This window comes from Salvelinus fontinalis, chromosome 26 (assembly GCF_029448725.1).
Source record: "Salvelinus fontinalis isolate EN_2023a chromosome 26, ASM2944872v1, whole genome shotgun sequence".
Taxonomy (NCBI): Eukaryota; Metazoa; Chordata; class Actinopteri; order Salmoniformes; family Salmonidae; genus Salvelinus; species Salvelinus fontinalis.
In genome coordinates this window covers 11,234,288-11,260,262 of record NC_074690.1, presented here as the reverse complement: position 1 = coordinate 11,260,262, position 25,975 = coordinate 11,234,288, and the positions used below count along the sequence as shown (strand labels likewise).

At 43.6% G+C, this 25,975-nt stretch overlaps 1 protein-coding gene across 2 annotated transcripts in view; it reads right to left on the bottom strand.

Annotated features, from left to right (window-relative positions):
• LOC129823644 (glypican-5-like) overlaps positions 1–25,975 on the bottom strand; it is a 275,132-nt gene that overhangs the window by 56,662 nt on the left and 192,495 nt on the right. For both annotated transcript variants that reach the window (XM_055882512.1, XM_055882513.1), the window contains one exon: positions 16,933–17,053. In XM_055882512.1, coding sequence (XP_055738487.1) covers positions 16,933–17,053 — 121 coding nt within the window. The remainder of the gene's footprint in view (positions 1–16,932; positions 17,054–25,975) is intronic.

Here is a 25,975-nt window from a genome sequence, read left to right as displayed (position 1 = left end):
CACGGTCAGGTCTCTGACCTCCTCCCTATAGGCTGTCTCATCGTTGTCGCTGATCAGGCCTACCACTGTTGTGTCATCAGCAAACTTGATGGTGTTGGAGTCGTACTTGGCCGTGCAGTCATGAGTGAACAGCCATATCATAACCCAATGGGAGTAAATCAGTCAGAAGCATTAGAGCGATAGCATATTAGCTCTGGTTCCTTTCACCCCCACAGTGTAACCCTTCACTCCCCAGTGTGTGACAGCGTCAGCGGGCCAAGGTGCTGCTAGCGACAGCCCTCTGCTCTGGAGGACGCAGAGGGTCTTCAAATCGACCGTGTGTGTGTGGCCCTTAGGTTAATTTCCCTGACACATCATGGCAGATGTCAACAAGCGCCCGCGAGGTGAAGCACAACGATTGGCGTGTGTGTGTGTGTGTGGGGGGGGGGGGGGGGGGGGGGGGGGGCGGGGGGGGGGGCATATAAAAAGAGAAATAGGCTGAAGATGAGAAAATCAACTAAAAATATATTTGTCACATGCGCCGAATACAACAAGTGTAGACCTTACCGTGAAAATGCTTACTTACAAGCCCAACCTCTCTGGGATAGGCGGGACGCTACCATCCCACTTGGCCAAAAGCCAGTGAAAATGCAGAGCACCAAATTCAAATAAATGACTATAAAAATCAAACTTTCATTAAATCACACATGCAAGATATCAAATTAAAGCTACACTTGTTGTGAATCCAGCCAACATGTCAGAATTCAAATAGGCTTTTCGGCAAAAGCAAACAATGCTATTATCTGAGGATAGCACCATAGTAAACAAAGAGAGAAGCATATTTCAACCCTGCAGGCGCGACACAAAACGCAGAAATAAAAATATAATTCATGCCTTACCTTTGACGAGCTTCTGTTTTTGGCACTCCAATATGTCCCATAAACATCACAAATGGTCCTTTTGTTCGGTTAATTCTGTCGATATATATCCAAAATGTCAATTTATTTGGCGCGTTTGATCCAGAAAAACACCGGTTCCAACTTGTGCAACGTGACTACAAAATATCTCAAAAGTTACTTGTAAACTTTGCCAAAACATTTCAAACTACTTTTGGAATACAACTGTAGGTATTTTTTTACGTAAATAATCGATCAAATTGAAGACGGGATGATCAGTGTTCAATACAGGATTAAAACAAACTGTAGCTAGCTTTCTGGTCACGCGCCTCTATCTAACAGGACACTTCAAGTGACCCTGATTCAAAATGGCCGTACTTCTTCATTACACAAAGGAAAAACCTCAACCAATTTCTAAAGACTGTTAACATCCAGTGGAAGCGGTAGGAACTGCAAGAAGGTCCCTTAGAAATCTGGATTCCCAATGAAAACAATTGAAAAGAGAGTGACCTCAAAAAAAATAAAATCTGAATGGTTTGTCCTCGGGGTTTCGCCTGCTAAATAAGTTATGTTATACTCACAGACATGATGAAACAGTTTTAGAAACTTCAGAGTGTTTTCTATCCAAATATACTAATAATGTGCATATCTTATCTTATGGGGATGAGTAGCTGGCAGTTGAATTTGGGTATGCTTTTCATCCAAACGTGAAAATGCTGCCCCCTATCCTAGAGAAGTTTTAACCAACAGTGCAGTTCAAGAAAAGTTGAGAAAATATTTACCAAATAAACTAAAAAGAAAAAAATTAAATAACACAATAACATAACAATAGCGAGGCTATATACAGGGGGTACCGTTACCGAGTCAGTGACCGGGGGCACAAGTTAGATGAGGTCATTTGTACATGTAGGTGGGGGTGAAGTGACTATACATAGATAATAAACAGCGAGTAGCAGCAGTGTACAAACGGGAGGGGGTGGGGGGGGGTCAATATAATAGTCCGGAGGCCATTTGATTAATTGTTCAGCAGTCTTATGGCTTGGTGGTAGAAGCTGTTAAGAAGCCTTTTGGTCCTAGACTTAGCTCTCCGGTACCGCTTGCCATGAAGTAGCACAGAAAACAGTCTATGACTTGGGTGACGGGAGTCTCTGACAATTTATGGTCTTTCCTCTGACACCGCCTATTATATAGGTCCTGGATGGCAGGAAGCTTGGCCCCAGTGATGTACTGGGCCATCCGCACCACCCTCTGTAGCGCCTTGTGGTCGGATGCCAAGCAGTTACCATACCAAGCGGCGATACAGACAGATGCTCTCAATGGTGCAGCTGTAGAACTTTTTGAGGAACTGAGGGCCCATGACAAATCTTTTCAATCTCCTGATGGGAAAGAGGCGTTGTCGTTCCTTATTTTCGACAGTGCCAGGTCACTTACCTCCTTCCTATAGGCTATCTCATCGTCATCGGTGATCAGGCCTACCACAGTTGTGTCATCAGCAAACGTAATGATGGTGTTGGTGTCGTGCGCGGCCACGTAGTTGTGGGTGAACAGGGAGTACAGGAGGGGACTGAGCACGCACCCTGAGGGTCAGCGTGAGGGATGTGTTGTTGCCTATCCTCAGCACCTGGGGCCGGCCCATTAGGATCCAGTTGCAGAGGGAGGGGTTTAGTCTTTGGGTCCTGAGCTTAGTAATGAACGTGGAGGGCACTATGGTTTTGAACGCTGAGCTGTAGACAATGAACAGCATTCTCACAGAGGTGTTCCTCTTATCCAGGTGTGGAGTGTAATAGAGATAGCGTCATCTGTGGATCTGTTGGGGCGGTATGCGAATTGGAGTGGGTCCAGGGTGTCTGGGATTATGGTGTTGATGTGAGCCATGACCAGCCTTTCAAAGCACTTCATGGCTACATGCATGAGTGCTACAGGTTGGTAGTCATTTAGGCAGGTTACCTTAGTGTTCTTGGGCACAGGGGCTATGGTGGTCTGCTTGAAACATGTTGGTATTACAGACTCAGACAGAGAGGTTGAAAATGTCAGTGAAGGCACTTGGCAGTTGGTCAGCGCATGCTCGGAGTACACATCCTGGTAATCCGTCTGGCCTTGCGGCCTTGTGAATGTTAACCTGTTTAAAAGCTTTCCTCACATCGTGCATGGAGAGCGAGATCACAGTCGTCTGAGAATAGCTGGTGCTCTCATGCATAGCTCTGTGTTGCTTGCCTCGACGTGAGCATAGAAGATATTTAGCTGGTAGGCTCGCGTCACTTCGTAATTCCCTTCGTAATCTGTGATAGTTTACAAGCCCTGCCACATCCGACGAGTGTCAGAGCCCACATAGTAGGCTTCAATCTTAGTCCTGTATTGACGCTTTGCATGTTTGTTGGCTCGTCGGAGCAGGATTTCTTATAAGCGTCCGGATTAGCGTCCTGCTCCTTGAAAGAGGCAGCTCTAGCCTTATACTATAGCTCAGTGCGGATGTTGCCTGTAATCAATGGCTTCTAGTTGGGATATGTACGTATGGTCACTGTGGGGACGAGGTTGTCGATGCACTTATTAATGAAGCCGGTGACTCATGTGGTAAACTCCTGAATGTTATCGGATGAATCCCGGGAACATATTCCAGCCTGTGCACAACACTGTTCAGCCTAAAGGGTGTTTGAGTGTGTGTGTGTGTTATAACACTGTCCGGCCCAGTCGTCTTTAAAGCCCATTTAACTAACAAGAAAATTGATTAAATTAATTAAACGCCATCGCTGTGGCAACGACTCGTTAACTGGCGGCTTTCCTAAGCGGTTTGTGTGTGTTTGTTTATTGTTATTGTATGCCTGGTTGTTTATTACCTTTACAATCTCAATGGAGCAGTAGTGGTTTGAAAAGCAAATTGCTGTAACGTTTATTGTGATGTAGCAGCTATGTGGAGGCAAGGCCGGGCTGGCTGTGTGTGTGAGAAATACTCTAGATAAACTATTTCAATAATGGGATTCTATATTATAGTATTGACTGGATAGGCCTCCCTCTGCCTGCCTATCTGGCCTGTTCTGAGGAGGGACTGTGTATGTACTAGAAGGTAGAAGTTGATGCCCATGACATCAGTTTGCTGCCCACAATGCACAGTTTGATGCCAACTAGTCCCCAGACTTCCTCAGACTTTATAGGGCCAGGAGTTTACCTGACCACGTGATCTGACTGGGCAACCTCCAGTCCCTTCTCATGTGGTAATAATTCCACTTCATGTCTGGGTTCCCTGTGGAGCTATGATAGTTGGAGTAAAATAAGAACTGGTTCTCGGCAAAACAAGAACTGGTGCTCGGCAAAACAAGAACTGGTGCTCGGCAAAACAAGAACTGGTGCTCGGCAAAACAAGAACTGGTGCTCGGCAAAACAAGAACTGGTGCTCGGCAAAACAAGAACTGGTGCTAGGCAAAACAAGAACTGGTGCTCGGCAAAACAAGAACTGGTGCTCGGCAAAACAAGAACTGGTGCTAGGCAAAACAAGAACTGGTGCTCGGCAAAACAAGAACTGGTGCTAGGCAAAACAAGAACTGGTGCTCGGCAAAACAAGAACTGGTGCTCGGCAAAACAAGAACTGGTGCTAGGCAAAACAAGAACTGGTGCTCGGCAAAACAAGAACTGGTGCTAGGCAAAACAAGAACTGGTGCTAGGCAAAACAAGAACTGGTGCTCGGCAAAACAAGAACTGGTGCTAGGCAAAACAAGAACTGGTGCTCGGCAAAACAAGAACTGGTGCTCGGCAAAACAAGAACTGGTGCTAGGCAAAACAAGAACTGGTGCTAGGCAAAACAAGAACTGGTGCTAGGCAAAACAAGAACTGGTGCTAGGCAAAACAAGAACTGGTGCTAGGCAAAACAAGAACTGGTGCTCGGCAAAACAAGAACTGGTGCTCGGCAAAACAAGAACTGGTGCTAGGCAAAACAAGAACTGGTGCTCGGCAAAACAAGAACTGGTGCTAGGCAAAACAAGAACTGGTGCTAGGCAAAACAAGAACTGTTGCTAGGCAAAACAAGAACTGGTGCTCGGCAAAACAAGAACTGGTGCTAGGCAAAACAAGAACTGGTGCTCGGCAAAACAAGAACTGGTGCTCGGCAAAACAAGAACTGGTGCTCGGCAAAACAAGAACTGGTGCTCGGCAAAACAAGAACTGGTGCTAGGCGTTGTGGTGCTACATTCCAAAGGACAGGGAACAATTTATACTTTGGCGATGGATCAATAAAGCTATTTGGATTCAACGCCACTGTGAAGGAGGGATAGGAAATAGAGGGCTTACTTCCTGTTTGATGTCGTCAACAATAAGTTCAAAAGTACTATACCACAAATACTAGGTAGAGCACCAATAGGCATCGGAGGAATCAAAACGCAATTGCCTGATTGGTCAAGTGGGGCCAGATGGAAAAATGCACCCTGGGAAAGGACTGTACGCCACATGGCGGGCATGAGATCACACACACAGAGATCCTCACGCTTAGCTTTAGACCCTCAGATCACATGCCAAACGGCGGCAGGATCTCCAACATGGGCTCTGTTCTGCTCTGTTCCAACATGTTTCTGCCTGCTCCTGTCCTTGGCATTTCAGACAACACTCCAGTAGTTCTGATCTTGGTTCAAGTTGGCTGTGGATGCACTTTACCGTTCGCGCTTTACCGTTCGCGCTTTACCGTTCGCGCTGTTATGTATGCAGCCTTCTCAATCGCTGAGTCCCAAATGACACCCTTTTCCCTATCTAGTGTACTCGACCAGGGCCCATAGGGCTGTGGTCAAAAGTAGTGACCTATACAGGTAATATGGTAGGATGCATGCAGCCCATGTAGGGCATAGGACAGAGCAATGTTACGAGAATGTTATGAATGAATCAGTTCTGAGGATGTTGTGAGTTGGGGAGCGATACTGTACAGTCAGAGCAGTGGCTGTGTTCATCTGTCTGATCCAAGTGACTCACTTGTTATGATGCGTTTGTACTGTTAAGATCTTGGCTGTGGGTTTGACTCTTGGTGATGTTTTCATTGGTTCACAACCTGGTTGAATGAATGTTACATAAAGGTTAAACGCATTACTGACACGTGGCAATCTTCTGTCTCGACTCTCGGCTATCAGTGCAAGCCGAGGAGTTCATCCCATATGGTCCACAAGCTAAAGGATAGGAAGCCATTTTAAAGTATTGAGACACAGCCTTGTTGCTCTGCACTCCACCATGGCTACCATGAGACACCCCCCCCCCCCCCCCTTCCCATCCCTCTCTCTCAATTTCCATCCCTGTTTTCTCCTGGAACATTCCGGAGGTGTGTGTGTGTGTTTATCCTACTCACACTGAAGACAGCGTTTCCAGGAGTTACCAATCCCCTAAATGGTGAGGGGGAGAGATGCTGACAGAGAAAGATGCTGACTCACTGTGTGTCTGTGTGTGTGTGTCTCTGTGTGTGATTGTGTGTGTGTGTGTGTGTGTCTGTGTGTGTAAACCACTCCAATGCACCCCAGCAGGGGGATAAAGACACACATTCCAGTCTTATATGAGAATATTGATATTGTGACCAGGCTCAGCGGGTAGGAGGGCAGAACAGGGCCGTGTGGTACTATTTCACAGAAAGGGGATAGAGAGCAGCACTGGGAGGGGTTTCCCTCCCCACATCACAGGGTCAATGGCAGAGCAGGGAGCCAGCCAGTAGTTGTACAGATATCCTGTAGTCATGACTGGTATTTTAACAGTGTGTGAGTGATCTGAACTGCCCACAGAAGGAGTGTGTGTGTGTGTGTGTGTGTGTGTGTGTGTGTGGGTGTGGGTGTGGGTGTGTGTGTGTGTGTGTGTGTGTGTGTGACAGAACCGCCTTGACAACTTAAGCATCTTCACCTCATCAGGGCAGGGCAGGGAAGGGTCCGTCAAAGAAACAGGTGGGAGAAGGAGAGGAAAATAACGTGACAGTAATAGTCCCTGAAAAAGTCTGCAGAAGTCATTTCTTCCCTCGCTTCCTCTCGTCCCTCATCTATTTTCACGTTCTCTCAATTTTCTCAGTGACAGATTCTATTTTTCTGACGCCACTGTAGCCAGGACAAAAAAATGTTTGTGTGTGTATGTGTCTGTGTGTGTATGGAAAGTGGCCACAGCATCTCTGTCTGTCTCGAAACCTGACCAGAGACAGCAGGCCAAATAGAATCATATTTTCCGTGTGTGTGTGTGTGTGTGTGTGTGTGTGTGTGTGTGTGTGTGTGTGTGTGTGTGTGTGTGTGTGTGTGTGTGTGTGTGTGTGTGTGTGTGTGTGTGTGTGTGTGATTAGATTTCTGGTTTGGCTCAGTGGATTAATGCTATGTAATACACTCGAATATGGCCAGGGGGGCACCAGGGACAATTTAACACTGCTACAGTAGAAAGACTTGGAGCAGGGGCAGTGTGTATGAAGGGTCTCAGAGCAGGAGTGCTGTTCTAGGATCACTCCATGTGTTTTTATTTATTGTAATCTCAAAGGCCAAAAATGGTCCTTAAATCAGCACTCCTACTCAGATGTTTGATACATTCGGCCCCAGAGGATAGAAGAGGGAAGCTATGGATGATTTATGTACCCACAGTAGTATGAGGGCCCAGATAGGACATTTTGCCAGGACACCGGGGTTAACACCCCTACTCTTGGGACAGGTTTCATAGGATCTTTAGTAACCACAGAAAATGAAGACATTTAGGGCCAGTTTCCCAGACATGGATTAAGCTGAAATTCTCCACTGAACATGCTTTACAGCCCAGGACTAAGATTAATGTGTGTGGGAAAGCATCCCTTTAAAGAGTTCCATTTGAAGGTTTAATGTCCCATCTGAAGTAGGGCAGTGTCCCCGTTCCCATCATTTTCGTGGGGCATTGGGGTCTCCTTAGACCAGAGTGAACAGTTCCTCCTACAGACCCTCCCTCCCTCCCTCCAATACCACTTCCAGCTGCATCTGGTCTGAGTGATCTTCCATCCAGGCTCTGCCCAGGCACAACTCTGCTTAGCTTCAGAGGCAACCCAGTGGTTGGGATGGCATCCGTTGGTAAAGATTATCCAGATCATGAGTCTCCCCTGGCACGAGGACTGCAGTTCTGCTCCATCTCTTTGAAGAGCAATGGAGAGCTGCTCCACTTGAATCATCTGGTCTAAACCAGTCCCAGTAGTGTCCTGAACATTAAAGACTGTTTAAAGGCCATGACATCACATTGGGCCATGCCTGTGAGTCATATGTCATAAGTCATAAGCACTTCAGGGAGGATGTCACCTCAGACCTTCTCAATGGTTGGGACATGTCATCGACTGTCACAGTCAAGATTTGGTGGGTGTGCGTGTGTGTGTGTATGTTTCAAGTTTTAATGACACAGTGAAATGCCTTTCCTGCTAGCTCTAAACCCAAATTTTTTTTATTTTACCTTTATTTAACTAGGCAAGCCAGTTATGAACAAATTCTTATTTTCAATGATAGCCTAGTGGGTTAACTGCCTTGTTCAGGAGCAGAACAACAGATTTTTACCTTGTCAGCTCGGGGATTCGATCTTGCAACTTTTCGGTTATTAGTCCAACGCTCTAACTAGGCTACCCTGCCGCCCCAATATCAATGTTGTAGGAAAAAGAAATAAAGAAATAAATAAGCTATGTATATACAGGGTCAGTTAGTTCCAATACCATATTTACAATGTGCAGGGATACTGGAGTGATAGAGGTAGATATGTATAGGGGTAAGGTGACTAGGCATCAGAATATTCAATAAACAGAGTAGCACCAGCGTACAGGATATGATGATTGTATGTGAGTGTGTATGCAGAGTCAGTATAAATGTGTGTGGTGCATGTTATATGTGTGTGTGTGTGTGTGTGTGTGTGTGTGTGTGTGTGTGTGTGTGTGTGTGTGTGTGTGTGTGTGTGTGTGTGTGTGTGTGTGTGTGTGTGTGTGTGTGATAATAACACATGCTCTGCTCTCTGCTGTCCTCAGCAGGCTATAGATTTCAGGCCTGACTTCAAACAGAGAGATGGTATTCCCTGAGGCTGGGATTCCAAGGGGCCCCTGACATGGAATACTGCCGGGCGGTCACTGAGGGGGTGATGAAGGGACAGGGGGTTTATGGTCGCCCCTCTGGGTGTCTTCTATTCAGACCCTAGGGGCAGGCTGGGAATATGAAGAGGAGATGGCTCTCTGCTTTTATCTCTACGCCTTTTAGAAGTGTGGCTTGATATATTGCTCTGTGGGGGGGGGGGGCTAAACGTGTGTGTGTCTGTGTCTGTGTGTGTATGTGTGTGTGTCTGTGTGTGTGAACTCTGCTAGCTCGCGTGATGAGCAAGCTTACCTGACACCTGAAGATTTGCGCAGGTGACCCGGGTTTGAATAAGTGTATGTTTGTGTGTTTGTTTGTGTGTATCTCTCTCTTCATCTGTTTCCATCAATCCCTCTCTCCCAATCGCTCTATACCTTTCCATCAATCCCTCTCTCCCTATCGCTCTATACCTTTCCATCAATCCCTCTCTCCCGATCACTCTATACCTTTCCATCAATCCCTCTCTCCCTATTGCTCTATCCTGTTCCATCAATCCCTATCTCCCTATCGCTCTATACCTTTCCATCAATCCCTCTCTCCCAATCACTCTATACCTTTCCATCAATCCCTCTCTCCCTATCGCTCTATACCTTTCCATCAATCCCTCTCTCCAGATCGTTCTATACCTTTCCATTAATCCCTCTCTCCCTAACGTTCTATACTTTTCCATCAATCCCTCTCTCCCGATCGCTCTATACCTTTCCATCAATCCCTCGCTCCCGATCACTCTATACCTTTCCATCAATCCCTCTCTCCCGATCGCTTTATACCTTTCCATCAATCCCTCTCTCCCTATCGCTCTATACCTTCCATCTAACCCTCTCTCCCTATCGCTCTATACCTTTCCATCAATCCCTCTCTCCCGATCACTCTATACCTTTCCATCAATCCCTCTCTCCCTATCGCTCTATACCTTTCCATTAATCCCTCTCTCCCTATCGCTCTATACCTTTCCATTAATCCCTCTCTCCCGATCACTCTATACCTTTCCATCAATCCCTCTCTCCCTATCGCTCTATCCTGTTCCATCAATCCCTCACTCCCGATCGCTCTATACCTTTCCATCAATCCCTCTCTCCCTATCGCTCTATACCCTTCCATCAATCCCTCTCTCCCGATCACTCTATACCTTTCCATCAACCCCTCTCTCCCGATCGCTCTATACCTTTCTATCAATCCCTCTCTCCCTATGGCTCTATACCTTTCCATCAATCCCTCTCTCCCTATCGCTCTATACCTTTCCATCAATCCCTCTCTCCCTATCGCTCTATACTTTTCCATCAATCCCTCTCTCCCGATCACTCTATACCTTTCCATCAATCCCTCTCTCCCGATCGCTCTATTCCTTCAAATCAATCCCTCTCTCCCTATCGCTCTATACCTTTCCATCAATCCCTCTCTCCCTATCGCTCTATACCTTTCCATCAATCCCTCTCTCCCTATCGCTCTATACCTTTCCATCTAACCCTCTCTCCCTATCGCTCTATACCTTTCCATCAATCCCTCTCTCCCGATCACTCTATACCTTTCCATCAATCCCTCTCTCCCTATCGCTCTATACCTTTCCATCAATCCCTCTCTCCCGATCACTCTATACCTTTCCATCAATCCCTCTCTCCCTATCGCTCTATACCTTTCCATCAATCCTCTCTCCCGATCGTTCTATACCTTTCCATTAATCCCTCTCTCCCTATCGATCTATACCTTTCCAATAATCCCTCTCTCCCGATCACTCTATACCTTTCCATCAATCCCTCTCTCCCTATCGCTCTATACCTTTCCATCTAACCCTCTCTCCCTATCGCTCTATACCTTTCCATCAATCCCTCTCTCCCGATCACTCTATACCTTTCCATCAATCCCTCTCTCCCTATCACTCTATACCTTTCCATCAATCCCTCTCTCCCGATCACTCTATACCTTTCCATCAATCCCTCTCTCCCTATCGCTCTATACCTTTCCATCAATCCTCTCTCCCGATCGTTCTATACCTTTCCATTAATCCCTCTCTCCCTATCGATCTATACCTTTCCATTAATCCCTCTCTCCTGATCACTCTATACCTTTCCATCGATCCCTCTCTCCCTATCGCTCTATACCTTTCCATCAATCCCTCTCTCCCTATCGCTCTATCCTGTTCCATCAATCCCTCTCTCCCGATCGCTCTATACCTTTCCATCAATCCCTCTCTCCCTATCGCTCTATACCCTTCCATCAATCCCTCTCTCCCGATCGCTCTATACCTTTCCATCAACCCCTCTCTCCCGATCGTTCTATACCTTTCCATCAATCCCTCTCTCCCTATCGCTCTATACCTTTCCATCAATCCCTCTCTCCCTATCGCTCTATACCTTTCCATCAATCCCTCTCTCCCTATCGCTCTATCCTGTTCCATCAATCCCTCTCTCCCGATCGTTCTATACCTTTCCATTAATCCCTCTCTCCCGATCGCTCTATACCTTTCCATCAATCCCTCTCTCCCTATCGCTCTATACCTTTCCATCAATCCCTCTCTCCCGATCGCTCTATACCTTTCCATCAATCCCTCTCTCCCGATCGCTCTATACCTTTCCATCAATCCCTCTCTCTCGATCGCTCTATACCTTTCCATCAATCCCTCTCTCCCTATCGCTCTATACCTTTCCATCAATCCCTCTCTCCCGATCGCTCTATACCTTCACATCAATCCCTCTCTCCCTATCGCTCTATCCTGTTCCATCAATCCCTCTCTCCCGATCGCTCTATACCTTTCCATCAATCCCTCTCTCCCGATCACTCTATACCTTTCCATCAATCCCTCTCTCCCTATCGCTCTATACCTTTCCATCAATCCCTCTCTCCCGATCACTCTATACCTTTCCATCAATCCTCTCTCCCGATCGTTCTATACCTTTCCATTAATCCCTCTCTCCCTATCGATCTATACCTTTCCAATAATCCCTCTCTCCCGATCACTCTATACCTTTCCATCAATCCCTCTCTCCCTATCGCTCTATACCTTTCCATCTAACCCTCTCTCCCTATCGCTCTATACCTTTCCATCAATCCCTCTCTCCCTATCGCTCTATACCTTTCCATCAATCCCTCTCTCCCTATCGCTCTATACCCTTCCATCAATCCCTCTCTCCCGATCGCTCTATACCTTTCCATTAATCCCTCTCTCCCTATCGCTCTATACCTTTCCATTAATCCCTCTCTCCCTATCGCTCTATACCTTTCCATTAATCCCTCTCTCCCGATCACTCTATACCTTTCCATCGATCCCTCTCTCCCTATCGCTCTATACCTTTCCATCAATCCCTCTCTCCCTATCGCTCTATACCCTTCCATCAATCCCTCTCTCCCGATCGCTCTATACCTTTCCATTAATTCCTCTCTCCCTATCGCTCTATACCTTTCCATCAATCCCTCTCTCCCTATCGCTCTATACCTTTCCATTAATCCCTCTCTCCCTATCGCTCTATACCTTTCCATTAATCCCTCTCTCCCTATCGCTCTATACCTTTCCATTAATCCCTCTCTCCCTATCGCTCTATACCTTTCCATCAATCCCTCTCTCCCGATCACTCTATACCTTTCTATGATATCTAAGTAGCATTAAATAACCACAGATGTCAAACCTCATACTAGACCAAACCACTTATACAACTGAGATTTTAACGATTCTAAATATCAGACACAGACCAGTGAAATCTGGATATATTTTTTATATATTTTGATATGGAGTGCTGACGCCCTCACTGCTATTTGCCTATTCATGAATCAAAAACCCACACAAGCCTCTCTCAATACACACCGTACCACCACCTACCTGCTGCTCTGAGCAACAGAATATAAACTGAATGAAAATGAAATATATGCACATCCCAAAGGTTAAGGTGTTGGAACAGACAAATAAATACAAGAAAGAAAGGAGGACTCTAATATACTCCAACTGTGGTTTATTAAAACACAGGGAGTGAAACATTGTCCAGTTACGCATCTCCCATAACCCACAGCGGGGGGTACATCCAAGATGCAGAGACCTTTTGACTCCCAGTACCTCTCCAGTTGGAAACGGAGTCAGTGAGAGTCTCGTATGAGCCCCTGTGGGGCTGCAGTGTTTCAGAAGCACCAGATGTACAGTAAGGGATAGCTCAATCATCAAGAGGAAAGAACCTGTCCCTCCTGTCAGCTCAACTACAGTCGATTTGTCTCATCTTGGGCCTCAGGGCGCTTGGGGTTTACTGTGATAAAATGTTTAATAACAATAGTCATTTAGTGTGGCAGATGCTTTTGTTCAGTCAGTCAGTCAGGGTTAACTATGTTTACTGTGATAAAACGTTTAACAACAATACAGTCATTTAGTGTGGCAGATGCTTTTGTTCAGTCAGTCAGAGTTAACTATGTTTAGCCTATACATGTACAGCATGGTTCAGTCAGGGTTAACTATGTTTAGCCTATACATGTACAGCATGGTTCAGTCAGAGTTAACTATGTTTAGCCTATACATGTACAGCATGGTTCAGTCAGAGTTAACTATGTTTAGCCTATACATGTACAGCATGGTTCAGTCAGAGTTAACTATGTTTAGCCTATACATGTACAGCATGGTTCAGTCAGGGTTAACTATGTTTAGCCTATACATGTACAGCATGGTTCAGTCAGAGTTAACTATGTTTAGCCTATACATGTACAGCATGGTTCAGTCAGGGTTAACTATGTTTAGCCTATACATGTACAGCATGGTTCAGTCAGTCAGGGTTAACTATGTTTACTGTGATAAAACATTTAACAACAATACAGTCATTTACTGTGGCAGATGCTTTGTTCAGTCAGTCAGGGTTAACTATGTTTAGCCTATACATGTACAGCATATGGGCCATGCAACAATTAAAGGCAAAACGATGGTGGTATTGCAAGCACCATGCTCCAATCAACTGTACAACTACATGACAAAATATATGTGATATGTTACAGTGAGTACAGATCCAATAGAGAGTAGGCCAGGCTAGTAGTCTAGTAATCAATCATAGAGCTAACAGACCTCTCCCTATCGTGTCAGAGCCTTGGAGCCAATACACTGACCTATCCCATCGTTACATTCCAGGCAACTCACTAAGCACTGCTTTCATCAACCTCACTCATCTCATCTCTTCACTGTCTTTGTGTGTGTGTGTGTGTGTGTGTGTGTGTGTGTGTGTGTGTGTGTGTGTGTGTGTGTGTGTGTGTGTGTGTGTGTGTGTGTGTGTGTGTGTGTGTGCAGGTGCAGGGAGGGAGACACATTAACATTGTAATGCTGCTATAGGGGGACAGACAGAGCATTGTGAATGCATCTCCACCCAAAACCAGTTGGGCTAGTGGTCTGCAATCAGAACTCGCCCTCTCAGAGCTCCTTCCAGTAGACATGAGCTCTATTTACTGTCAGAGTAGAGGGGAGGAGAGAGGGATGAGAAGTGAGAGGGAGGAGAAGGGGAGATGATCCTCAGAGAGAGAGGGGGTAGAGAGAGAGAGAGCGAGGAGGGCTGGAGTGGGCGAGGCTTTTCATGGACTTTTTTATGTGGGGTCAGGAGATTAGAAGGCTTTGAGCTCGTCTCTGCCGCCGCGGACGCTCCTCCGAGAGAACGTGTGGTGTGTAAAAGAGAGTGAATGGCACAGTGTGTGTGTGATAGTGTGTAATAGTGTATGTGAGTGTGCGTGTGTGTTCCTACACACCCCATAGTAACTTACAACTTATCCCCCCCACCCTTCCCCGGGTCATGGCAGTGCCAGTGTAACACTAAACTCTTGTATGGAGTATGTCAGTGTGTGTATCAGTACCCTGGTGCCAGCAGTGTGTGTGTGTGTGTGTGTGTGTGTGTGTGTTTTTGTGTGTTTGCGTGTGTCTGTGTGAAAACCTGTGTGTTCCATTCCCTAATTTGTGTGTGTCCACTCCAGCATGAGTGTGTGTATGTGCTTGCGTGTGTGTGTGTTGTGTGCAGACGCACGAGTGTCTGTTCCCCCATCTTCTGTGTGTTTATCCAGTGAGTGGCGGCTATGGGCAGATTAAACAGTTTGCCACTCTGGGTGACCCTGTCTGTGCTCTTATCTGAAGTAAACACTGAAGCCCAGCACCTCTCTCTCTATATATTTTTCTCTCACTATCAAGGTATAATTGAATATCTTTAAATGTCAACAGCATCACGTCTCCATTATGGGTTGCCGTGGCAACAACCCCTCACCACCCCAGAATGCATTGCAGGAGGAAGTCACCATTGTCAGAGGAGACATCAGTGATCTCTCAGCAACAGGAGGATGGACAGACTAGTAGAGAGACAGAAAGGAAGAACAAGAGAGAGATTATTGTTTTTTTATATTTATCTGTTATTTTACCAGGTAAATTGACTGAGAACACGTTCTCATTTACAGCAACGACCTGGGGAATAGTTACAGGGGAGAGGAGGGGGATGAAAGAGCCAATTGTAAAATGGGGATTATTAGGTGACCGTGTTGGTTTGAGGGCCAGATTGGGAATTTTAGCAAGTGTCCCCAATCACTGCCATGTGGCATTGGGATACTTTTTAGACCAGTGGAAAGAGTGCCTCCTACTTCCCCTCCAACACCACTTCCAGCAGCATCTGGTCTCCCATCCAGGGACTGACCAGGACTAACCCTGCTTAGCTTCAGAAGCAAGCCAGCAGTGGTATGCAGGGTGGTATGCTGCTGGCTGATGATGGTAAGGAATGAAGGAAGGAATAAAGGAATGAATGAAGGAAGGAAGGAAGGAAGGAAGGAAAAAAGAGAGAGAGAGAGAGAGAAAGAGGAACAGAGAGTGAGAGAAAAGATAGAGAGGGGTGTAAAACAGATGAGGAGAGAGAGGGAGAGGGTTAGAAAGAGAATGAGAAAGGAGGGGACAAAGTGAAGGAGGAAGAAAGAGATAAAAAGAGATGGCCAGTGTGAGTACTATCTGAGGGTATATTATGCAGGGCCACAAAAGGCAGCAGTGAAACAGAATCTGTTCCCTCAAATGGCCCCTAGGGACCCCTGGGCAATAGGCTTTTATACCCGGGCCCTTTCAGGACCTAATCCTCATCTACATAACAACGGTGTCACTTTGAAGCTGCACTGTGTCATCTCCGCCTGCCCGTCACTCACTGCTGGCCTTTTGCTCTATGTGTGTCGCTCTCTCCCGATGTCTGGCATTCTCTCTCTCACTGCCTCTCGATCTCTCTGTCTGTCTCTCATTACCTCTCTCTCTCGCCGTCTCTCTTCCCTCTTTCTCATTTATTGTTTGCTCTTACAAGAATCGTGGTATAAGAGAGAAACACAGGGAAGCAGAGGTCAGCTAACAAAATACAACTATGCCTCAGATGTCATGTTATGGTGTGTTCAATATTCAAGTAACAGGATCAAACGTAGTGACACGGACTAGGTACTGTAAAGCCAGATCCAATCCAATAAGACCAACCCGTTTTCTCCAGTTTGACCTATAATTAACAAGATCAGAACTGTCCAATATACAGTAATACAGTGTGTAAGCTAGGATAATAGAGCATAAAGAAAACAGTAGATTGTAGTATCAAGTTTCATACATTCCTCAACAGCTGCCCTGAGGGTAGAATACAGTATGGTACAGTAGGAATCTGCTCTGTTCTCATTGTGTTGAAGAGACATGGGTCCACATTCACTGCTTTAGGCTCTCGTCCCACTTCCACAGAATATAGCTTTTCTTTGTAGGTCTGGAATCTCTAGATGACTAGTTATGCACTGTACCTTTAGACAGCGTTCACTGTCTGCACATATACTAGTACAACCTTCCTAAGTAGACACACGAACACACAACAAGAATATGTTTCTTTAAAAGTGTAATTCTAAAACCCATCCTTTCACATGCAAACTGAATGATAATAGTATAAACCTGTCAATCAACTGCCTTTACCTTGTCTGGTCTCACCTGTTTGTGCTGTATACGCCTATAGCAAACTCGGTAGCTATACAACTTTGTGTTAGTGTAACCAGGGTAATGGCGTGAGGCTGGAGGGAGGGCCTACCTGGTTGAAGCGCTCCAGCCTCTCCTTGACCTCGGCCAGTTCGGGGTTAGGGCTGCGAACTTTGACCTCTGGGTTCTGCTTCTGGGCCTGGAGACCGTTACCCACCACTCTGCCTGTATAACTAGTGAGAGATAGAGAAGGATGGATGGGGAGAAAAAGATAGAGGTTGAATTGATCATTGACTTGTTGAACGTAGGCAATAAAAACAGCGACATTGTGATGTGATGCAATCTGGATTATATGTCAAACAACGAAACACTCATTCAATATGTATCAAAACCCTCCTTCAATGTGTATCAAAACCCTCCTTCAATGTGTATCAAAACCCTCCTTCAATGTGTATCAAAACCCTCCTTCAATATGTATCAAAACCCTCCTTCAATATGTATCAAAACCCTCCTTCAATGTGTATCAAAACCCTCCTTCAATGTGTATCAAAACCCTCCTTCAATATGTATCAAAACCCTCTTTCAATATGTATCAAAATCCTCCTTCAATATGTATCAAAACCCTCCTTCAATATGTATCAAAACCCCCCTTCAATATGTATCAAAACCCCCCTTCAATATGTATCAAAACCCCCCTTCAATATGTATCAAAACCCCCCTTCAATATGTATCAAAACCCTCATTCAATATGTATCAAAACCCTCATTCAATATGTATCAAAACCCTCATTCAATATGTATCAAAACCCTCATTCAATATGTATCAAAACCCTCATTCAATATGTATCAAAACCCTCATTCAATATGTATCAAAACCTTCCTTCATTATGTTTCAAAACTATCATTCAATACGTATCTGTCAGGTCCGTCGAAAGGATTGGACCAAGGTGCAGCGTGGTAGGCATACATTTTCTTTTATAAATGAACACAGAACAAAAACAACAAAATACTGAACGAAACATGAAGCTACTGGCGTGCACAAATGCAACTGAAGACAAGATCCCACGAAACACAAAGAGGAAATGGCTGCCTAAATATGATCCCCAATCAGGGACAACGATAAACAGCTGTCTCTGATTGGAAACCATACCATACCAGACCAACATAAACCATTAAACACCTAGATGACCCACCCTAGTCACTATCACGCCCCAACCAACAGAGAATAAACGGCTCTCTATGGTCAGGGCGTGAGAGTATCATAACACTCCTTCAATATGTATCAAAACCCAAACATTCAATATGTATCAAAACCCTCATTCAATATGAATCAAAACCCTCATTCAATATGTATCAAAACGCTCATTCAATATGTATCAAAACCCAAACATTCAATATGTATCAAAACCCAAACATTCAATATGTATCAAAACTCAAACATTCAATATGTATAAAAACCCAAACATTCATTATGTATCAAAACCCTCCTTCATTATGTATCAAAACCCTCATTCAATATGTATCAAAACCCAAATATTCAATATGTATCAAAACCCACACATTCAATATGTATCAAAACCCTCATTCATTATGTATCAAAACCCTCATTCAATATGTATCAAAACCCTCATTCAATATGTATCAAAACCCAAACATTCAATATGTATCAAAACCCTCATTCAATATGTATCAAAACTCAAACATTCAATCTGTATCAAAACCCTCATTCAATCTGTATCAAAACCCAAACATTCAATATCAAAACTCAAACATTCAATATGTATCAAAACCCTCATTCAATATGTATCAAAACCCTCATTCAATATGTATCAAAACCCTCATTCAATAAATATCAAAACCCAAACATTCAATATGTATCAAAACCCTCATTCAATATGTATCAAAACCCTCATTCAATATGTATCAAAACCCTCATTCAATATTTATCAAAATCCTCATTCAATATTTATCAAAATCCTCATTTAATATGTATCAAAACCCTCAATCAATATGTATCAAAACCCTCAATCAATATGTATCAAAACCCTCATTCAATATGTATCAAAACTCAAACATTCAATATGTATCAAAATCCAAACATTCAATATGTATCAAAATCCAAACATTCAATATGTATCAAAACCCTCATTCAATATGTATCAAAATCCAAACATTCAATATGTATCAAAATCCAAACATTCAATATGTATCAAAACCCTCATTCAATATGTATCAAAACCCAAACATTCAATATGTATCAAAACCCAAACATTCAATATGTATCAAAACCCAAACATTCAATATGTATCAAAACCCAAACATTCAATATGTATCAAAACCCAAACATTCAATATGTATCAAAACCCAAACATTCAATATGTATCAAAACCCAAACATTCAATATGTATCAAAACCCAAACATTCAATATGTATCAAAACCCAAACATTCAATATGTATCAAAACCCTCATTCAATATGTATCAAAACCCAAACATTCAATATGTATCAAAACCCAAACATTCAATATGTATCAAAACCCAAACATTCAATATGTATCAAACCCCTCATTCATTATGTATCAAAACCCTCATTAAATATGTATCAAAACCCTCATTCAATATGTATCAAAACCCTCATTCAATATGTATCAAAACCCTCATTCAATAAATATCAAAACCCTCATTCAATATGTATCAAAATCCAAACATTCAATATGTATCAAAACCCAAACATTCAATATGTATCAAAACCCAAACATTCAATATGTATCAAAACCCTCATTCAATATGTATCAAAACCCTCATTCAATAAATATCAAAACCCTCATTCAATATGTATCAAAATCCAAACATTCAATATGTATCAAAACCCTCATTCAATATGTATCAAAATCCAAACATTCAATATGTATCAAAACCCTCATTCAATATGTATCAAAACCCAAACATTCAATATGTATCAAAACCCTCAATCAATATGTATCAAAACCCTCATTCAATATGTATCAAAATCCAAACATTCAATATGTATCAAAACCCTCATTCAATATGTATCAAAACCCAAACATTCAATATGTATCAAAACCCAAACATTTAATATGTATCAAAACCCTCATTCAATATGTATCAAAATCCAAACATTCAATATGTATCAAAACCCTCATTCAATATGTATCAAAATCCAAACATTCAATATGTATCAAAACCCTCATTCAATATGTATCAAAACCCAAACATTCAATATGTATCAAAACCCTCAATCAATATGTATCAAAACCCTCATTCAATATGTATCAAAATCCAAACATTCAATATGTATCAAAACCCAAACATTCAATATGTATCAAAACCCTCATTCAATATGTATCAAAACCCTCATTCAATATGTATCAAAACCCTCAAAACCCTCAAAACCCTTGACACATTTATGAAATTGCTTATCTCAGTTACTAATAAGCATGCACCCATTAAGAAAATGAATGTAAAAATGGTTAAATCCCTGTGGATTGATGAGGAACTGAAAAAGTGTATGGTTGAGAGGGATGAGGCAAAAGAGATGGCAAATAGGTCTGGCTGTGCAACCGATTCGCAAACGGACTGCACATTTAAAAATCATGTGATTAAAATGAATTTAAAAAATAAGAAACTACACTCTGAAACAAAGATAAATGACAAAAAAATTATAGTAAAAAGCTTTGAAGTCCCTTAAATGAAATTTTGGGCAAAAAGGAAAACTCCGCTCCATCATTCATTGAATCAGATGGCTCATTCATCAAAACCCACTGATATTGTCAACAACTTTTTCATTGGCAAGATTAGCAAATTTAGGCATGACATGTCAGCAACAAAGGCTGACACTACACATCCAAATTATGAAAGACAAGCATTGTAATTTTGAGTTCCGTAAAGTAAGTGTGGAAGAGGTGAAAACATTATTGTTGTCACACCCTGACCTGAGATATCTCTGTTTTCTTTATATTTTGGTTAGGTCAGGGTGTGACTAGGGTGGATTACCCAAGTTTTTGTATTGTCTAGGGGGTTTTGTATTGTCTAGGGTTTTTGTATGTCTAGGGTTTTGTATGTTTATGGTGGCCTGATATGGTTCCCAGTCAGAGGCAGCTGTTTGCCGTTGTCTCTGATTGGGGATCATATTTAGGTAACCATTTCCCCTTTGGTGTTTGTGGGTTCTTATTCTATGTTTGGTTGCCTGTCTGCACTATTTCATATTGCGCCACGTTTTGTTAGTTTGTTCAATGTTCTTTATTATTTTTTATTTTATTTATTTTACCAGGTAAGTTGACTGAGAACACGTTCTCATTTGCAGCAACGACCTGGGGAATAGTTACAGGGGAGAGGAGGGAGATGAATGAGCCAATTGTAAACTGGGGATTATTAGGTGACCATGATGGTTTGAGGGCCAGATTGGGAATTTAGCCAGGACACCGGGGTTAACACCCCTACTCTTACGATAAGTGCCATGGGATCTTTAATGACCGCAGAGAGTCAGGACACCCGTTTAACGTCCCATCCGAAAGACGGCACCCTACACAGGGCAGTGTCCCCAATCACTGCCCTGGGGCATTGGGATATTTTTTAGACCAGAGGAAAGAGTGCCTCCTACTGGCCCTCCAACACCACTTCCAGCAGCATCTGGTCTCCCATCCAGGGCCTGACCAGGACCAACCCTGCTTAGCTTCAGAAGCAAGCCAGTAGTGGTATGCAGGGTGGTATAAAGAAGAATGTATGCATACCACGCTGCACCTTGGTCCGATTCATATGACGAACGTGACAATTGTTGTCTATCAACAATGACAAGCCACCAGTGTGACAACTTGGATGGAAAATTACTTAGGATGAGAGCGGATGATGTTGCCACTCCTATTTGCCATATCAAAAACTTAAGCCTACTAAAACGTGTGTGCTCTCGGGCCTGGAGAGAAGCAAAAGTTATTCCCCTACCTAAGAATAGTAAAGCCCCCTTAACTGGCTCAAATAGCCGACCAATCAGCCTGTTATCAACGCTTAGTAAACTTTTGGAAAAAATGGTGTTTGATCAGATACAATGCTATTTTACAGTAAACAAACAGATTTTCAGCACACTTATAGGAAAGAATATTCAACAAGGACAGCACTTACACAAATGACTGGTGATTGACTGAGAGAAATTGATGATAAAAAGATTGTGGTGGCTGTTTTGTTAGACTTCAGTGCGGCTTTTGACATTATAGGTCATAGTCTGTTGCTGGAAAAAACACATGTTTTATGGCTTTACACCCCCTGCTATATTGTGGACAAAGAGTTCCCTGTATAACAGAACACAAAGGGAGTTCTTTAATGGAAGCCTCTCCAACAAAATCCAGGTAGAATCAGGAATTCCCCAGGACAGCTGTCTAGGCCCCTTACTTTTTTCAATCTTTACTAATAACATGTCATTGGCTTTGAGTAAAGTCAGTGTGTCCATGTATGCGGATGACTCAACACTATACATGTCAGCTACCACAGCAACTGACATGACAGAAACAGTTATTAACAAAGAGCTCCAGTTAGTTTCAGAATGGGCAAGTCCTAAATATTTCACAAACGAAAAGTATTGTATTTGGGACAAATCATTCACTAAACTCTAAACCTCAACTAAATCTTGAAATGAATAATGAGGAAATTGTTTAAGTTGAAGAAACTCAACTGCTTGGAGTAACCCTAGATTGTAAACTGTCATGGTCAAAACGTATTGGTACAACAGTAGCTAGGATGGGGAGAAGTCTGTCTATCATAAAACACTGCTGCCTTCTTAACAGCACTATCAACAAGGCAAGTGCTACAGGCCCTAGTTTTGTCGCACCTTAACTACTGTTCAGTTGTGTGGTCAGGTGCCACAAAGAGGAACTTAGGAACATTGCAATTGTCTCAGAACAGGGAAGCATGGCTGGCCCTTAGATGTAAACAGAGAGCTAACATTAATGATATGCATGTCATTCTCTCTTCTGCCTTAGCAGCAGCTAATGGGGATCCATAATAAATACAAATACAAAATATCTAAGATGTGCTGCAACGTAAGTCTATAAGCAAGGTGAATTGAAGTATCACTGGCTTGTGATCTAAGTAGTGATGTGTTGATAAGGTGTATCTGTATCTCCTCATATGGCTCGAACAGCACTTCACAGAGTTGCAATAGAAGTCTTAAACCTCCCCTAGCTTCAACTCTAGCTTTACCTCTCTCCTCTCGCTCTCTCTCCTCACTTCTTCTCTCCCTCTCTCTCCTCAGAGTGGCTGGCATTGCTAATGCTCTCCCTCTCGCTCCTTCCCCCTCTCTCTCCATCTCTGTCTTGACAACAAACAAAGCCCTAATTGCACCTGCAGGTCTTGAAGCCTGTCTTGTCAAGGGGAAACAATCAATACCTATTGGACTCATACCCACCTCCCCCGACATCAATGATTCATTGGAAAGTCAAATGGCTTCCTTTTTTTGTGTTTAAATGTAAGAGCGTCCTGCTGTGCTTTGACATGACTGAGCGGATTGGGTTAATGGCTTGGCTGGGGGTTGGGTTATTGGCTTGGCTGGGGGTTGGGTTAATGGCTTGGCTGGGGGTTGGGTTAATGGCTTGGCTGGGGGTTGGGTTAATGGCTTGGCTGGGGGTTGGGTTAATGGCTTGGCTGGGGGTTGGGTTAATGGCTTGGCTGGGGGTTGGGTTATTGGCTTGGCTGGGGGTTGGGTTATTGGCTTGGCTGGGGGCTGGGTTAATGGCTTGGCTGGGGGTTGGGTTAATGGCTTGGCTGGGGGTTGGGTTAATGGCTTGGCTGGGGGTTGGGTTAATGGCTTGGCTGGGGGTTGGGTTAATGGCTTGGCTGGGGGTTGGGTTATTGGCTTGGCTGGGGGTTGGGTTATTGGCTTGGCTGGGGGTTGGGTTAATGGCTTGGCTGGGGGTTGGGTTAATGGCTTGGCTGGGGGTTGGGTTAATGGCTTGGCTGGGGGTTGGGTTAATGGCTTGGCTGGGGGTTGGGTTAATGGCTTGGCTGAGGGTGGATGTATACACGTGGTAGTCATCAGATAGAGGAAGCTAATTAAACAAGAATATTAAAGAGTGTAAAGTTGGGCATTAATGAGGGTTTTGCGTGCATGCTCTCTCAGTCACTGCTGCTCTGTGTGAATCCAGACACTCTGACTCACTCCTCTAAATACTCAGTCACTCCAAGGTGAAAATCTCCCCAATAACTGCTCAGGGATTAGCAATGCCTGCTCCTGTCCTACAGTTCCCTCCCTGAGACCATACATTAATCTGACCCTGGAACAGGGATAAGCAGTGACCTTCACCTCCAGTGTCTGACTCACCAGAACTTCAAACGTGAGGTCTGTCGGAAGCTGTTGCATAGAGGTTTGTCAATACTGATGAGCTCAACTGAATTCTACACATAGACGAGATAAAGCACAGTCTCTTTGGTATACACCTGTAGAGATCCTAGAAAATGGCATGTTCTGTAATTCTATGCTCTTTTGCAGGGCTTGAAACTGCATATGGAAAAGGTGGTGCAGGGTGTTAGTGAGCGGATCTGAGAGATTGTAATACGCTATGAAAGTTACCAGGAAGTGTCTACCTCTCACCCTGGTCGTTGTTGAACTTTTGTAGGCTTTGGATGAGTCTTCGATGAGCAAAAACGTTGGGCAAAAACTTCATAAAAGGCATCTGGCAGTAAATTCAGTAAATTTATCCACAAATATATCTTAAAATGACATTGTTTCCACATATTTGATGAGATAAGCGTCAAGCCCATTCAAAAGATTAGGGAACATGAGCCGGAAGTAAAGAGGAAGGTGAAGTTTTTGACCATATATCGCAATATTATTTTTTGTGCTAATCGACTGTACCTGTATTTTTCCTCCATCTTATTTTTTTAAATAGGGAGCTAATTTGTTTTCAGCACTTTTATTTTATTTCCATGACTGATCAAAACACGTTTGTCATGGCTCTTTCTTGTCCCTCTGCAGCAGACATACACTGGCTTGCGAAAGTATTCACCACCGTGGCATTTTTTATTTTGTTGCCTTACAACCTGAAATTAAAATGGATTTTTGTGGGGTTTGTATCATTTGATTTACACAACATGCCTACCACTTTGAAGATGCAAAATATTTTTTATTGTGAAACAAACAAGAAATAAAACAAAAAACTGAAAACTTGAGTGCATAACTATTCACCCCCCAAGTCAGTACATTGTAGAGCCACCTTTTGCAGCAATTAGAGCTGCAAGTCTCTTGGGGTATGTCTCTATAAGCTTGGCACATCTAGTCACTGGGATTTTTGCCCATTCCTCAAGGCAAAACTGCTCCAGCTCCTTCAAGTTGGATGGGTTCCGCTGGTGTACAGGAATCTTTAAGTCATACCACAGATTCTCAATTGGATTGATGTCTGGGCTTTGACTAGGCCATTCCAAGACATTTACATGTTTCCCCTGAAACCACTCGAGTGTTGCTTTAGCAGTATGCTTAGGGTCATTGTCCTGCTGGAAGGTGAACCTCCGCCCCAGTCTCAAAAAACCCAGAAACAGGTTTCCCTCAAGAATTTCCCTGTATTTAGCGCCATCCATCATTCCTTCAATTCTGACCAGTTCCCTAGTCCCTGCCGATGAAAAACATCCTCGGAGTGATGAGAGATGCGCCAGACATAGTGTTTTCCTTGATGGCCAAAAAGCTAAATTTTAGTCTCATCTGACCAGAGTACCTTCTTCCATATGTTTGGGGAGTCTCCCACATGCCTTTTGGCGAACACTAAACGTGTTTGCTTATTTTTTTCTTTAAGCAATGGCTTTTTTTCTGGCCAGTCTTCTATAAAGCCCAGCTCTGTGGAGTGTACGGCTTAAAGTGGTCCAAATGGACAGATACTCCAATCGCCGCTGTGGAGCTTTGCAGCTCCTTCAGGATTATCTTTGGTCTCTTTGTTGCCTCTCTGATTAATCCCATCCTTGCCTGATTAATCCCCTCCTTCCGTGAGTTTTGGTGGGCGGCCCTCTCTTGGCAGGTTTGTTGTGGTGCCATATTCTTTCCATTTTTTAATAATGGATTTAATGGTGCTCGGTGGGATGTTCAAAGTTTCTGATACTTTTTTATAACCCAACCCTGATTTTACTTCTCCACAACTTTGTCCCTGACCTGTTTGGAGAGTAC